Genomic DNA, 17750 nt, shown 5'->3' with positions numbered 1-17750 from the left:
TCGGTGTTCGTGGTTTCGGGTTCGATTCCATATGGGCATACACAAAAATTTAATTCTACAGTCATTAACTTTCGTTAGACATCTATCTCCTTTAGCCTAAAGGGACTTTCATTTTCCCATAAATGATGGTATAAAATTGGTAGACTTTGAACGCATACTAAACCAAAAATAAATACAATATTTTATTAATAACGCTACATTCTGAAGTTATTACTTACTATACAGAGTAGGGAGTCTGATTTTTGTGTATATATAACAACACAGTGTTAAAGATGATCATTTATTGATTTGCATTAATTTACAAATAAAAATATTACAACTTGATGTAACATAAACTTAAGTTTATCCAACGTTTCCTGAAGAAACTTAAACCTACATAAAAATTACAAATGATCTGCAAAACCTGCAGTTTTCTCATTAAAAAGAAGTTAAAAATTGCACATTGTTAGCAATGTTATTAACTAATCGATAACTTCTGCCTTCTAAAACATAGGTAAATATACGTAATAGCTCATAAGAATTTTATGTGTATTGAACAGATAATTTGTAGCAAAACTTATTGAAATTCCCATTTAACAATTAGAATGTAAAGATGTTCATTTAAAAGCCCTCAGATATAACTGAGGCATCTGATGCAAGAGAGAGCATTGCCATTAATGATTCTAAATTGTGATACAGTCTTTTTCAGACAGCTTTTAACCATAAGATAATTACTGCGTAAACTACTATAATATGTCTTCGTGTTATTATTTCCTCAATTAAGTTTCCGGATTTGATTCAATATCAAAAGTTAAGTGGAAGTGGCTAAGCTCACTCTTGCAGTAGACGCCTTATATATATATATATATATATATATATATATATATATATATATATATATATATATATATATATATATATATATATATATGGCTGGGGCTCACTGGAGATCACTCATACAGTTGTCTTGTAACGAGAAATATAAATCTGTAAGACGTTGATGATAATCTTCTGTATAATGTTGTTTAATGTAAATATGAATAATAGTGCATTAACTTATATGATTGTTGTTACTACTTGTTTGATATCACTTTAAGTTTTGTTAGTCGTCTGTAATCAACATTACATTACTGTTTGTGATGTGAAACATGATCTTTCATAACTATAAAAACAGTTTTAATTTGACGATGAATAATTTAACTTTTGTACTTCTTAAGCAGCACAGTGTGGAGAATTACTTGCGTTAGTAATTGCCCACTCGGACTCAATATATGCACATTCACCGCCCACTCAATTCTGGCTCACGGACCTTCTTCCTTCAAGCTTGATCTAGTCTTGATGTAGGACAATCCTCAGAACTTCGCACACAACTATAATACCAATAAACGTCTATCAAATCCGTATCGAAGAAAATACTTTGAAAGATGTGGAAACAATACTCAATTACTCACGCAATGGCTACTTTGGAATTTTAGGTTTAACTGACTGATTTCCCATGACTAAGCCAATAGCGAAAGCATCAAGTCTTGAATCAATTATGTATCCAGCAGCGGCAAACGCTAAAAAAGAAAAGAAAAGAAATTATGACATATAAAATACTAATGCCTTAGCAATATTTAAATGACCGTACAAATCTAAAGAGAAAAAAAGAGGGAAACAGAAAGAGAGAAATAATGAAATGTAACAAATAAAATTTTACCTACAAATACGAATTTTTAATTCTCAATATTTATTAAATTTATCTCAAAACCAGTTTAAAATTATTTTTTAATTATCAACGATGTAACTGTGTACATTTATGTGTTTTAATTATGGGCATTTTAAATATTTTTTCTTTAATGATTTTAATTTATGTACTATTTGAGCAGTGGTGGCTCTTGAGGGAAGTGGTATTGGTAAAATAAATATATTTATCGCTACATATGAAAAGAAGAAAGCTTGATACAGCTTCATACAAAAATTAATGCATTACGTAAGCTTGCTTGCCTTAGCTTCTAGAGATAACGTTTAATTTTTTACCGATGTGATTTCCCTCAAGAGTCGACTATATTTGAGTCAAATTTTGATATTAATATCCAATTTCTATGAAGAGATATTCTATGTGCAGACAACTGATTTTTTTTTATTTTGCTCTCACATATCTTAACAATTTTAAAATTCCCTTGGCCTGTGTCTAACCTTAGCGACTACGTCGTAAAAATATAAACTTAACGAACAAGAATCACTTATTGTAGCTCCGTATAGACAGTGAGTGACATTAGTAATTGAAATCTTTTAGTTGAAAAAAAATGTAGTATTTATGTTAAGAGTAAAGGGAAAGGGTGATTGTTATCGCTAATAGTTTCAAACGTCTGGCATTATATATTTATTGCGCACGGGATTAATTATATTTAATTTATCTATCTTAAATAACTAACATTACATTATAATCAAATAATAGTATAGTATTTCCTTGCAAATAACTGTCTCATTAATCTTTCTTCAGATGCTACTTTTTTCATTGAAGGGGGGGGGGGAGCAAATGTTACATTTACATGGTATGATTAGCAATATCTTACTACTTTCAGATTACCTAATATACTTAGTATACATAATCTAAAGCAGTCACTTTTAACTGACCGATCTATGACGTAGGAACACGCTTTTACAATCTGAGAAATCTATGAAAAACACGTCAAGCAAGGAAGGAGAGGGGATGAGGCAGGAGTATGAGATAAACAGATGTTGGCAGTGTCCATGTAGTCACTGTTCCACGAGAAATTTAATTGCAAGTAGTTAGCTGAGAAAGGGACCAGCAAACTGTGACAACACAGAGCATTCAGTTGGAAGTGACTAGCCTAAAAGAATTAGACGAATTTACGTGATTGAAAATGCTTACCTGCTAAACTGTCAAGTAGTTCAGAAACAGGAATCAACAGTGGTTCCTTAAATTTATCCTTGGTAGTGCTAGGCTTTACATTCATATTGATTGGAGCGTCTCCATTAACCTGAAAAAATAAGTTTTAAACTGTTATAATTACAGTATTTAAAGGACATTCCATACATAAAAATAGCTTCACTGTTTTGTAATAATTATAAATTCATATTTAAATAATTTCTAGTTTTAAAATAATTTTGCATCCATACATAACCAATGATTTTACACGTTTAACCTGGTTTAATGTTAGATCCAAACTGTCGGAAACCATTTAATATTATTCTCATCAAGAGTATTTTGCTATCACTTCCAAGTAACTTGTCGCAAACTTGGAAGTTTCTGCACACTTCGGTATTCCCTGAAATCTAAGATTTTGTCTAGGAAAGGCACTTTTTTGTGATGTCCAACAATTCTGATCTTCACCCCCTCCCTGGTCTACATTCTACCATCCCTTCTATTAAATTCCTAAGCAGACAATTTAATATCAAATAATGACTAATCAGTTTCAGCTTCTTTCTAAAAGTATTTCCATCATTACTCTTTGTTTCTCTCTCTTTCTCTCTCTTTCTCTCTCTCTCTAACTTTTGCTACCACTTTCTCATTGGTTTATGGTTCAACCGAGCTAAATTTTGGTATTAAGTTTCTCCATAATAATACTCAGTGTTTCTAATACAACACAATATATTCAAATTTCTCCATTTTAGCAACTCAGCTTTGAATCTGATATGAGACGAATTACTTAAATTCTGTTCTATCTTAATACACTATATGGTGGTTTCTCTTACATTTCCTAGATTATATACTCTGAACTTCTTATAACCATGGATATGTTTAAATCAAATTTTGCGTATAACGTAAAATTACCAACTAAGATTTGCTATATTAGTAAAGGCAATATACTCCCAGTTGACAATGAAGTATTTAGTTTTAGAAAGTAACATGGAACGCTTCTCTACGCGCCAAAAATCCTTGAATGTGAATAATATTAAATTCCTTTTAAATGAAATATAATAATAATAAATATTAAATAATGGTCATTCTAACACATACTATACTGGTTATGGGTTTTTGAAAGCAATACTAGTTCAGTAAGGGAAAAATAGCCATATTATAGAAATAAATTAAAACTTTATCATTGCTAATGATATATAGCTACTTTTTAGACTCTACAATCAACTCAGCAATTTAATATTAACCTATATTTCTCACATTGGGTTATTTTGTATGAACTAAGTATGGACGTATTTTATAATTGAGTTAGTGGTTTCAAATTGGCCGACATATAATTCAATATCCTCAAGCTCTTAACAATAATAAAGGATACGTAATTTGTTCACCTTTTTAAGAACAAACATCAGAATTAGGTCTCAGTAATTTTGATAGTATCTTTTGCTACTAGTATCATTTCCAAATGAAAACTTTTATCACAAGTTTCAGTTTACATAAATATATTGGTAGATGGAAAGAGAAAACGCTATTCCCACGAACTAATCCAAATAATGACTAAAATTTTGTTATAATAACTCAAGAATTGATTTTTTTTAATTTTTTAAATAATGGAAATAGATTACTTACGACAACGGTAACTAATCGCATGGCACAGTTTGATGCACCTGGATCCATTCCTAATACTGGTCCTATCTTTTTCACAACTCCTTCAAGTCCAGACACTTCTTTCAATTCCCTCAGTGCAGAAACACCAGGAGTCTCGTCTGGTTCCACCAAGCCTATAAAATAATATACATTCATGTGTTATTTAAGTGATATAAAATATCAAGACTATCACAAATTACACAAATAATATATAAACATGTTAAGAAAAACCACGTGTTGTTATAATAAATCCTAGTTAGGAATTGCAACCTCAGAAAAATGTAAAAACGCACAGTGCATTTCAAATTTTCTCTAACCCTTGACGCAGTTCAATAAGCATAGCTGGTGGATTATAACATTTTTAAGTTTCCAATTGTTTAACTATATTTAATATAAACGTAGATAATATATATATATATATATATATATATATATATATATATATATATATATATATATATATATATAAATTAAAGTCCGAAATTCAGTAAAATGACAATTATCAAACTCTTACAGGAATTAAATCGCATTACTGGAATTAATGCAGTGAGAGACGACACGTAAACATTACCCCTGATCTAACACGCCTTCATGATGTCATGCTCTTGGAGACATGCCAAATTAACTTTACGTCTCCGTAGGACTTTTCACTCATTGGGCAACACAAACGAAAATCCACGAGTGATACTTTCCGTGCGCTTAAGAAACTCGAAGATTGAACTTACTACAATGAATACTAATAATATGGAACGAACTATGTATCAGAGATTTCAGTGATGATTCTAAAATTATAAAATAGTTCTCACCTGATGGCATTTCAATTGTGTAGGTTTTCAATGCTGGACGGTATTGCTTTACTAAAATAATGCAATCGTAATGTAAAATTCTTCTGTAGAATGCGATTACACCAACGGCATCAACCTTTGCTCCATCTGTTCGTGTCAGTCTGGAAGCTCCTTCCCAAACTCTGCAATAAAGAAAATAATTTAATTGAAGATGACTTCTAGTCTTATTTAAAAAGAAGAAAAAGGCGAAGAAATTAAAAATCGAGTTTGGACAGGATAAAATGCATTATACTTCATCAGCTGATTTCCGTGCTTCAAATGGAAATATTAAAACCCATTAACCAAAAATTATTTAAAATACCAGTTTACTGTAACATGTTAATGTAATGAAATAATGACAATGGTTTTAGTGTACATTTTATTTTTATTGTTTTACATTAAATTTTAAATTTAAAATAATGCTTGACTCCACTATTACACATTGCACAAAATTATGCCATTTTGTACACAACTCAGAGGATATTTTATTTAGTTTTATGTCGTATAATGTAGCACTGGATTATTTTTTTTAAAAAATTGTATACTATGTATTTTAATGCATTTAAATTATTATATTCTATTTTGCCAAATGAAATCTCATTATGAGTACATGTAACGATAATTGAAATTCACATAAACCTTCTAATTATAGACTATGGTTTATTTAATTACGGAGAGATCATCCTATTGATTCACTGTAGAAAGTTTGTCGTTTCAACCTTTGACTGGCTTTGCTCACGTTCATTTGCACGTAATATGACTAGCGTTTCCTAGTGAGGTCCCAATGATAACCTTACTATCAGTATTTGCTACAAAAGATGTTGTCAAGGACGAAACCTTTAGAGAAAATAATGTTTCTCAACCCACACACTTCCTTCATAGTGCTGACTCTTAAATGATTGCAGTTTCATGACATTTATTTAACTGTATTTAGAGGCAATTTAGTCATACTTCTGCTCTTTACGTGCAAAGTTTTGTTCCTCTGTCGCGGTATATGATACGGAGAAGAAATTATTCTTTCATTTTTTAAATTGTCCCGTGGCCTCTACTTGGCACCAGCAATGGAACTCAATTCGAGAACCGAATATAATATCTCTTGATTAAAATGTTATAACAAGCTATACAATCCTTATGCAATCACTTAAAATAAGTTTCCAAGTGTAATTATGTGCTCTTAGATATTATTTATGATTTCATAGGAATGGTATAAGTTTCTTTCTTCTTTACATTTTTAGACTAGCGTTTGAATGCTGACCATTTGAAACAAATTAAAATAGTATAAATATGGGGAAACGGTTGCCTGTGGTTCATATTTTATGGTCACATTACGTTAAATATATCATCAGTATTACAGATTTCACAATTACAGAAACATTTATTATTGGAGTGACAAGTTGTTTCTGTGTGGGTTGCAAGCATAGGCTGCACCAGGATTTTGGTAATGTAGGTGCAGGCTAGGATGGGACAACACATCCTAACATTGTAGCCAGAACGCTCTGCACTATTGAGCCTTAAGATATCAAAATAATCCCTAAGTTTTACTAAACAGAAACCTAGAAAAACATGATATGAGAGCAAATAACTTATAAGAGACTTAAGAAGTCCCCCAAATATATCCAAACATAGGAAACAAGAAATATACAAAATAGAAAGGATTATTGTAGGAAATCTGAAAATCGAAGTTAATGTAGGTGCAGCTGCACCCATTGCCCCCACTGTCGCGCCGCCTATGGTTGTAAGAACATCTTACTATTTTGTTATTATCTTTATGAAAATAATGAATACATCTTAATTGAAGCTACTTGTCGAAGATTTGCTTGTGTCTCAAAGAAATGTCTCAATAAATAACTTGAGTTTCCTCCTTATCGTGTGACAAAGTAGAATAAATATCATTCCAACATCACTGACAAAATGTGTGTACCGAACAATTAAAAATGTTTTAAAACAGTTATTATTTATTAAAATAAATATGTATGCAACGGGATTTAGGGGGTGCAAAGGTGCATGTGCACCTCCTCCCTTGTAAAAATACACTACCTAAAGTGAGAAGCTGACTGTGAAAATAGCAACACTTTCCGAAACATTCTGCTGTCATGTTTCTCTTTGGGCTTAAAAGGAAGCAAAGTTTTGCAAACTCTATAGTTTAAGTCAATTCTCTAAAGGTTGAATGAAAATTATTCATCGAGAGTAGAGACTTGTCATTTCCAGGGCAATTCCTCATTCACACCATAGATAAAGCATTTTAAAAAATTCAAATGTACTGGTAGTTATTGCTGCCACCCCCCGTCAGAAAATCCTGGATCCGGCCCTGTATGTATGTATATACAGTATTAACTTGAAATTCTATTTTTAGTGAAACGTTAAATATATTGTTCATAATTATTTTAAAGATAACACTGAAATTATCTTTCATGATGATATTATTAAGAAAGGTCAAGAAGCTGAAATTATATAAAGCTAATAAAATTAATAATAATTTCTGATTTCAAACAACAATCGAGAAAACGTCAATAAAATTTTAAATAAATAGAGTATATACAGCTAAATATTACTTCAAATTTTTGTTATATCATGTACCTGGTGGTAATGAAACACATTTGTTACTGAGGGTGGTGGGAGTTGAAATCATCTTTAGAAGTGTCACTTCCCTTGCATATTTCTATTCCTGGTATTGCAAAAATCAACTACGCAATTGAATTTGTGGTTAAACAGTACAAGTTCAAAAACACATTTCTCAGTATGAAATATTTCAATAAATAAACTACGTTATGTAATCCTACACCTGAAGTCGATTTCAAAATTATATTTGTCTTGGAGGACTGTTGAAATAATCTATTGGAACATGTTACCCTAAATTGCTTATATTGCACTATTCTTTCATTAATCAAATTCAATTAAGTGTTTTTCTATCGTTAAAGCTTGATAAATACAAATTTTATATCTGTGCTACTTAATAGTGTACTATTTACATAGAAACAGGAAAATCAAATGCAACGCAAACGTGTTTGGCGAGATTTTTATTTCACAGTTGTCTCTGGAATTATCCGGAATTAAGATTAAGCAGAAAAGTGTCCATCAACTCGACTTATCAACTGAAAGGGCATTTGAATTCCATGTATATACGAGTAATGTTTTCAATTTCGTGAAAGGTAAGTATATGTCAGGTGTATAGAAGCAAACCTTGCTAAATCCATTTTTCAATTGTGTCAGGGAACGAATAAAAAGTGGCGCCCTTATGTTTCAGAATTATTGAACAATTTTTTGTTTAGTGGTCACTAGTTAATGCACATAAGTGAACTCCACCATTAAACAACAAAAAAAGTTGTTCAACAATTCTGAAACATAAGGGCGTCACCTTCTCTTCCTTCTCTGACAAAATTGAAAAAGGGATTTAGAAGGTTTTGCTTCTATACTCCTGATATATGGGATAATGTTAACAATAGATGGAGACATTACTTCAATATAAGATGCAATATTCAATGATATGAAATATAAGGATTTGCTGCAAGTATTTAACGTAAAACTTTTTGGAACTGTTTGGAAGTTCGTACCAAAAATAATATAATCACACTAAAAAAATATTGAAAAATATTTACAGATAAGTTATGAAACTTACTCAATAATAATGTTTTAACGCTGTTTAATGTTATCCTACCTTTAAGAATATGAGATTATTATAGTTTCCTAAGAAAAATAGTGATTGTTCCTTAAGAAAAAAATACAACTTGTCCATTTTTAGATTATACAAAGAAAAAAAAGAGTCTGTTTTTTCAGGAAGATATTATCTTATAATTTCTGGAATATAGTTCTATTTTGAAGAGATTTTCTTAATAGAAAGTTAAAAATAAGAACAAGCAACTACTTCAAATTGTAATTATTGATTTTATAACAGCGACATCTGAGGCATCCCACCAAGACACTATTTCATCTCAAATTTACCGCTACTGACATTCGTACTTTTAAATAGAAATTTATCCAAAAATAAATTTAAAAGCTGATCATACATTATTTTCCCTTATGTTCACATTTTGTTTGAATTCTCAAATATGGAGCTATTTTCCAACTAATTCTATGCTCAGGGTTTATTGCCTTAGGTACAATAAACTCATGGAAAAATATGCCGTATTGAATCAATCTAGTTTGGATTGTTATTACATTGCTTTATATTACCCTTCCACGGTTTTTGGATTTCCACCAATTTTCTGTGTAAGACTGTACTCCAATATACCTCGCTTATGTTAGATATGTTAGATGCGACTTTATTACCCAAAATAAATTCAATAACCTTCCACAATACTAAAGTTCCACATACAGTAACTTTCTTAATCACTTATTTCTTCTTGTCTTTTCACACCAAACATTTTTCTGAAAACTGCATTTGAAAATCAACAGTCTCCGTTAGTTGCGCCATCGACCAAATTTCACAGCCCTACAGTATGATGGATCGGTTTATATTTTTATAGATTAACTATTATGAACTATTAATTATTTCGGTATTAGTCGGATATAAAAGTCTTATAGAGATTAGTAAATATGCTTCCCGCCATTAATCTTCCTTTTCTAAATCTTCTGTCGCCTCATTCTTATTGCTTTTTATTACACTTAAGTATTAATTCTATATTGCACCCCAATAATATTAATAATATTACACACTTTATTATTATTATTATTATTATTATTATTATTATTATTATTATTATTATTATTATTATTATTATTATTATTATTATTATTATTATTATTATTAACAATGCTGTTTCTATGCCCCAACTTGTCGCCACGTACTTTATCTTTCTTTCTAGACACCGATTTCCATCCACCCGTCCAAAAAAATTCGAGTTTTCTTGTATTAACTGAAGTCAATATGATCAATTTCTTGTATGTAGCAAAAGATGGGTACTTCTTGAGTTATTTTTGCTGTTTTTTATATTTGAATCATATTTTCATTAAAATGAGTAAATATTAAAATATTCAAAACGGTGATTTTATCCAAAACTATTAACATTTCTGTAGACGGTACAAATTGTGTATGAAAAAATGACAGAAAGAACATTTTAATTTACATTCAAAGAGCTGTGAAGGAACTGTGACTCAGATGCAGACCGCCCACTTCTAGTCCAAGGAATCCGTGGTTCAATCCTAGACAGGTAAGTTTGTAGTAGAAAACATCGTGTAGATTTGTTTTCACGAGGTTATAGCGTTGCCTACCACACACACATTCCACAAATTCTTTCGTAATCATTCAATTTTATTAATAATCCATTTCCCTTAGCCAAAGGTATATAAGCATTGGGAATTAAACAAATTTCACCTCTTTTTTCCAAAGTATTGCATTACTGTACTTATACTGTATTTTAAACTTTTTTTTTTTTACGATACAGACCTAAACGGACGGATACCAGGACAAAACTTTGTTTAAAATCAATGCAACTATCAGTTCCCGAAGTCAATCATCGAAGGCTAAAATAGATTTCCAATTATAAAACTTTTAAATGTAAATAGCAAAAGCTTATACGGAAAATATAGCGTTAAAACCTTACGGGCCTTCATACAAATTAGTGGGATCTCATGGAAGGAATCACATAGTTGAATTCACAATTTCATTTCTAGAAGATAAGGAAATAAAATTTACCTGATGTCCTAATCCTTGTATACAGGTGATTAGGACATAAGGTAAATGTTCTTTCTTTAACTTGTAGTGATAAATTATAATTTTTATCCACACGACTTCCCTCAACAACCGCCACTGATACAAATAAAAACATAGAAATTGAAATTGCACAAAATGACGAGAAAGTAATTTACCTTCTTTGTCCAGCTTGGTCGATGTACGTAATCTTTGCTAAGGACAACCATTCTCCTCTGCTGATGGTTTCCTCTTTGAGAACTCTGCAGTTCATCTGACCCTCAGGAAGTAGAGTTCCGTTCATCATTTCTCTGAAGTAAGGAACTACAAACGGTAATAGCAGTGAAGAAGCTAGAGGTAGCTCAGTCACAACAGTTTCGATACTGAGTAAATTCTCGCCGTGCTCGGATAAATGTACCTTTTCGCTCAGCAGGCGTGTGACCAATCAAAATACGTAGAGTATACCAGATGACCAATAGCATTCCTTATGTACGGGTCACGACCATATTTAGAGGACACTGGCTTCCTTTATCAGTGTTCTTTGGCACGCAGCAAAATTTTGCCCCTTCCACAAGGCGTCATTGAGATTGAAAAGAAAAAAGAAGAAAAGGATGTTGACTACTACATGAGATAAAGCAATATCCAAACATTATTATTTGGCTGTGTTCTAATTTGGATCATCAATACAGAACATGTGCAGAGAACATGATAGCACAACATCGCAACGTGGACTACGCACACCAAAACAGACAAGATTCTTAGGGAATTCTTTTTATGTTCAATGCGTCATTATTTGGACACTTGAAATTTTTCTTTTCACATGTAGTGAAGGATCAAAATAGAAGTTAAACCTCGTTCGCTAGCTCGGGTCAAAGAGAACAATATTTCGACATTGACGTCTGTCTATCTTTTTCAGTTAGCACAATTAAGAGCTTTTAAATTTGTATATTTGAATGTTTATCATCGTCAAAATCCATCAAGTTTGCTACAAGAAATGTGGAAGGAAACCTGACAAATTCTAATTAGTCTAAATACATATTTAGCTTTCTTTTTGTTGAAGCAATTTTAACTCATGACTTCGCTTAATACCAAAAAGAAAGAAAAAATATTGGAGGTACTATAATTATGGCAGAAGTTCTTTCCCAGTAATGTAAACATTTCCTGGAAAACTTTAATTTGTCTTACATAATATATAGACAATTATACAATTTGAGTCCTCGAATCTTGGAAGAAAGAGGTTGAAAATTGCTCCTCAACAGAATTAACAATGATTAACTGATGCAACTGATAAAATAAGTACAATCTACTTATTTGTACATTCACATTTACAAGTCAGTTCTTTCCTGTCTTCAAATTCCAATTTCTTTAAATAACTTGGTAAATTTCTACACAATTTTCTTTAACTTAGAAACTATTTTAATCAAACAAATAAAACGCTATATTCTAATTTTAAATATTCAGAAATTATTATTAACACGACTTTTGTAAGAGAGAATCAACCTTTTAATGCGGCTGTACAAATGGCACACATCGATTACGCACACCAGATGCGAGCGTTCTAACTTGGAAGAATTTCTAGGAATTCGTATAAAAAATCTCACCTTTATCATCAAGTTACTATTTCTAAATGTTTTAGAAAAATAATAGTGTCACATTGAAGTGTCACCAATGATAAATTGGATTTTAAATTATCAATCAAATTGTTGTAGATGCTTTTCATAAAATATTATTTTATTTCTCTTGAAGTCGAAACTACTTTTATTTGCTGATATAGGAGAAAAATATAATAACAACCTATGAGAAAATATAATTAAAACCACACTTTAAAATTTCGTTTCAAATTGTCGAATAGCGCTGTTGCTGGGGTTTACAAACGCAACCGCGTAAGAAAAAGAACGCACAAAAAATAATACCCGAAAAGGAAGCTTTTCCGACAAATAGAGATTATGACGTGTAAACGGAGTGAAATCTAGAATTTGATTTAATTCCATTATTACAAAACTACACTTCTAAGTCGAAAGCAAAGAAAATTTCTCGCTCGTGATTTATAAAATAGTTACCAAAATCGACATATTGTTAAGTGATACATGTAATACTTCGTTAAACAAATTTACTGTTTCAACGTATGTTATTCTTGATCACAATCAGATCGTTTGACCATGCTAATGGGAACTTAAACTTTTATAGAATTGAGCGTTACAAGCCTCTTAATAAATATTACCAAAACTGATAACTAGACCAACTTGCCACCATAAAATTGGGCTAACGAATTCAATAATTATCCTCTTTCTTTATGTACTTGTTACGGAATAAAATTAAACTTAAAGAAGCTAATATTACTTTCTTTCTGGGGCGTGTTGAAAAAAAAAAAAAAAAAAAAAAAAAAACATGTAACTAGTTTCGAGTTTGCCCATAACTCATTTTCATGGAAAAAATGGATTATCTTGTTTTCTTTTTATCAACATTGCTACTGTATGTAAGACGTGAACTTACTGTTTTATGTAGGACCAAACCACATGAACTCTCACCGGGGACCGACTTCGAGTCTAAAGTTCCAATGGCAGATGCACTAACTATTTCAGTCTCAATTGAGTTCCAGGAAGTATGTAAGAGAGATTAAGGAATCATGTCTTAATTAAATGGAAATCCTCATAGTGAAATAATGATTAACTTATATTAATTGCTGAATATTAGTTATAATTATAATTATACAATTGCTGTATGTTACTTACGGACCGTGGTAGTTCAGTGGTAGAGCACTCGGTTTTGGAGCATGGGATCCTTGGTTCAATACTACCTCGGTGTGTGGTTTTTCTCGGGTTTGTCCCGTTTTCTTCCCACATTTTTCATTCTAATACTTCATTCATATACATATCCACACGGTCTCCCTTAGCCTCGGTGAATAAACGTGAGACCTTAAACTAGATAGTTTATTTCATTTAATTCATATATTACAATTTCAATCAATGCGATTCGAGTAACTAACGAAGTGACGGAGTTACTAACATGAATATTTCCTGTGGGCATGGTCCAGGGTTCGACCTTTGATTGATGTGCTAGCTTTTGATTAAAAGCCCAGGTAATGGTTTGGGTCTCACCTTAAGTAACAGATCTCTTTCATATAGCCTCAATACTGAAAACCAATGTAAATCTCCAAACTATAAATGAGTGCAATTTGACCTTTTGCAATAAAATTTAAGATGTTAAAATTATTAGTAGATGATAATCTAATTGTTAGTAAATTATTATTATTATTATTATTATTATTATTATTATTATTATTAACTTTTAGATTAAAGATTGAACATGATTCCGGATCACAATTTTGTATTTAAACATATTTCCTTTGATTATATCTAGTGCATAAAGTAACAATACTTCCTAACCTTTAGCACGAAGATCGTTACAATGAATGTCCAAGGATGTTTTTGCCATTTATTGAACCTGGTTGTAGGATTCATAAATTGCTAACTGGTATCCATAACCCACAAAACAAGCAGTAAATTAATGGTTATTTAAGACTGCTTCTTTCTTTTCCATTGTTTATAAGAGATTATGAGCATAGTGACTTGTTAGATGTTACGGTACTATTGTCAAGAATTGAGTCTTTCATACTCTTTATTTTAAAGTCGGTTAATAGTAACTAAAGTCATTGATACTACAAAAATCCAGGGCCCTGATTTCTAGATCAGACTGATTAGGGGAATAGCAAAATCAACTTTTTAGTCATTCTCAATCCTAGTAAGTCGTGTTGCTTTTTTAAAAAAAAAGAAACATATGATATCGTCAGGAAAATACTTGAGATATTTGTCTTCTTTCAATGAAAGAAAATAGTAGAAGACTTGACTGAAGTTTGATGTACCTTATCAGATTCAAGGCTGTATAACTGCATAAAGCTCGATTTGAAATATACTTTTTTCAGTGGCAAGCACTTGCACAAGAAATCGAATCTGAACTACGCGTACGGGAAGCAGATGCGTTAACTATTTGGCTACGAAGAGAAACAGATTCAAAGAAAATGTGATTCCTAAAGAGAAAATACGAATTATAATCTGCATGGAGATAATTGATTTATTTTACAACAAACTAATACCTCCTCGGTTTTGACAATACAATACTTCACGGATTTTGCAAGCATGTATCTTGCTAATTTGCACTTGTTGCTTTCTTATATATAAATAACTAACACTGAAACATTTAACGTAAAGTCAGACTTTCGATTCAAAGTAACTATTTGGCTACGATCCTCAAATCAGTTTTCAGAATTTGAAACTTAAAGCAGAAACATCCATTATAATAGCTTAATTAACTTTATGAAATTTAAAATTAGACAAACCTTAGAAATGGACAACCACTACATATCAATTATTTTCAGTTTGTATTTTGTGGTTTGACAAGTAACTTGGCTTGATGTTAAAGAAGACAAATTGAATTTTTTTTGAACATACTTCAGTTTTCGACATACTCTCCGAAGCTCAACGCAGTTGCCCCAATGTGTCTTTAGCTTCGTATTCCTTCGCGGAAATGAGTTTGGGGCTTTCAAGATATTTGTTTACTTGCTGTACGATCCCTTCATTTGATTCAAATTTTCATCCTACCAGGAAAGTTTTGAGACTCGAGAATACATGATAACCTAAAAGAGCTAGATCTGGTGAGCAGGCAGAGTAAGGAAGCCGTACAAATCGCAAGGCTCGGCAAAATTTTGCTCAATGACAGCTTTTTCTCTGCTCTGCCTAGAGTGAATAAACGCGGCAGTGTTTTGCCCAAAGCTTTTTCGCCTGCAATTCACTATGCGAAATAAAATTAACCCATTCAGTTGAGACGCTTGAGTCTTCCCAAACTCGACGCTTTCGCTCGTTTGTCAGATAAGTTCAAATCATGGACTTTGACGATAATTTCAGGTGTTACAATTAAGTCCGAGGCTCCAGGACGTGATAGATCTTCAATGCATGTTCTCTCATGCTTAACCCTTTTAAGTTTTTTCGGTCGTTTTCGACCGATATTGTAGTGTTTTAAAGATTCGATTAAAAGAGAACCAAGAATGCTATTTAGTTCCGTTTTTATTAATTTTCCAAGAGAGGAGGCATTCCAGAAAGCCTTGGAAGGGTCTATATGCTTCCGAGCGTCAGAACATAGGGGGGTATGACGTCATCAATTTACAAATTCCCTTTTTTTTAGGGAGGTCTAACTTCAACATTTTTAGTGAGCTTCTCTTTAATCCTAGAATCCTAATATTTTCCATAAACAATTCGTGGACCCATTAGTTCTTATGAGAATTTTCTCGGATCTCTTCGTCAACATAGAAGGGGGATTCAGAGGGACAAAATGGTAAAAAAGGGATATTTTTGAACAAAAATCCCACTTTCACGATTCTTGCTCCACATGGCTACATGATAGGGACATTTGAGTGATACTTTCTGAAAGTCTACTCGATTCTGAAGAGAACGACGTATGAATAATCATCCTACGATAATTAGGGACGTGTCAGGAAATGTTTGAAGTTTGTATAGTATCCTTGGGAAATTTCGAAAATATTCGCAGAAGAGGAAAATATTTTCCCGCGCTTAGTATTGAAGATAGGAGATTGGTATTTGGCACACGTAATTAGTACCATAAGTAACATTTTTTTAAAGTGATTTCCAGATCTCTATGTTAACCCAGGGCCGCGCCAGAGGGCCCCAAAAAACGGGGAAAAGGGATTTTTTTCAAAAATCCCTATTTTCTTCACTTGTAACCTCCTTAGGAACGTCGTAGGGACATGATACCATCTAAAAGCCTACTCTATTCTAAAGAGAACGACGTATGTATCATCATCCTACGATAATTAGGGACGTGTCAGGAAATTTTTGAAGTTTGTATAGTATCCTTGGGAAATTTCGGAAATATTCGCAGAAGAGGAAAATATCCTGAATTTTTCCAGTCCTTAGTATTGAAGATAGGAAATTGGTATTTGACACAAGTAATTAGTACACTACGTAGTATTTTTGAAAGTAATTTCCATATCTCTATGTTTACACAGGGCCGCACCAGAGGGCCCCAAAACGGAAAAAAGGGATTTTTAAGCAAAAATCCCTATTTTACTCAATTTTTCCCTCTTTAGGGACGTCCGAGGGACATGAGGAAAATACAATCTGGAAGCCTACTCTATTCTGAAGAGAATGGCGTATGAATCATGATCCTACGATAATTAAGGACGTGTCAAGGAAGTTTTGAAATTTATATAGGGTATTCTGGGACATTCTGGGAATATTCGCAGAAGAGGAAAATATTTTTCCCGTCCTTAGTGTTGAAGATAGGAGATTGGTATTTGGCACAAGTAAGTAAGTAACACCATAAGTAACATTTTTTAAAGTGATTTCCAGATCTCTATGTTAACCCAGGGCCGCGTCAAAGGGCTCCAAACCGGGGAAAAAGGAATTTTTCAACAAAAATCCCTATTTTCCTCAATTTTTCCCTCTTTAGGGATGTTCGAGGGACATGCGGTTGATACCATTTGAAAGGCTACTCCATTTTGAACAAAACGACGTATGAACCATAATTTTACGATCATTAGGAACGTGTCAGAATTTTTTCTTTTAATTTTGTAGGGTGCATTATAGGGAATTTTTGGGCGTTATTTTATGCTCTCTCAACATGGGTAAAAAATTTTCCCGCCCTTACTCTTCAAGACAGGAAATTCGAATTTGTCACAAGTAATTAGTACATTACGTAGTATTTTTCCAATTTTTCGGAGGTTTGTGCGCATACCCGGTAGAGCCTCAGGGGGCCCCAAACTTTGAAGAAGTTTTTCTTGGGCAAAAAAATCCCGATT

The 17750-nt window shown here is 32.1% G+C and overlaps 1 protein-coding gene across 1 annotated transcript; it reads right to left on the bottom strand.

Annotated features, from left to right (window-relative positions):
* Window positions 1-266: 266 nt before the first annotated feature.
* On the bottom strand, window positions 267-11338 carry LOC145688126 (ADP-sugar pyrophosphatase-like). The gene is made up of 5 exons (XM_081761898.1): window positions 11119-11338; window positions 5296-5456; window positions 4472-4623; window positions 2858-2966; window positions 267-1538 (listed from the first exon to the last, which is right to left on the bottom strand). The coding sequence occupies exons 1-5, from the start codon at window positions 11244-11246 to the stop codon at window positions 1438-1440; spliced, it is 651 nt and encodes a 216-aa protein (XP_081618024.1). The 5' UTR covers window positions 11247-11338; the 3' UTR covers window positions 267-1437.
* Window positions 11339-17750: the final 6412 nt, after the last annotated feature.

Source organism: Thermobia domestica, chromosome 6 (genome assembly GCF_964235325.1).
Source record: "Thermobia domestica chromosome 6, izTheDome1.hap1.1, whole genome shotgun sequence".
NCBI lineage: Eukaryota > Metazoa > Arthropoda > Insecta > Zygentoma > Lepismatidae > Thermobia > Thermobia domestica.
This window is presented reverse-complemented; position numbering and strand designations above follow the sequence as displayed.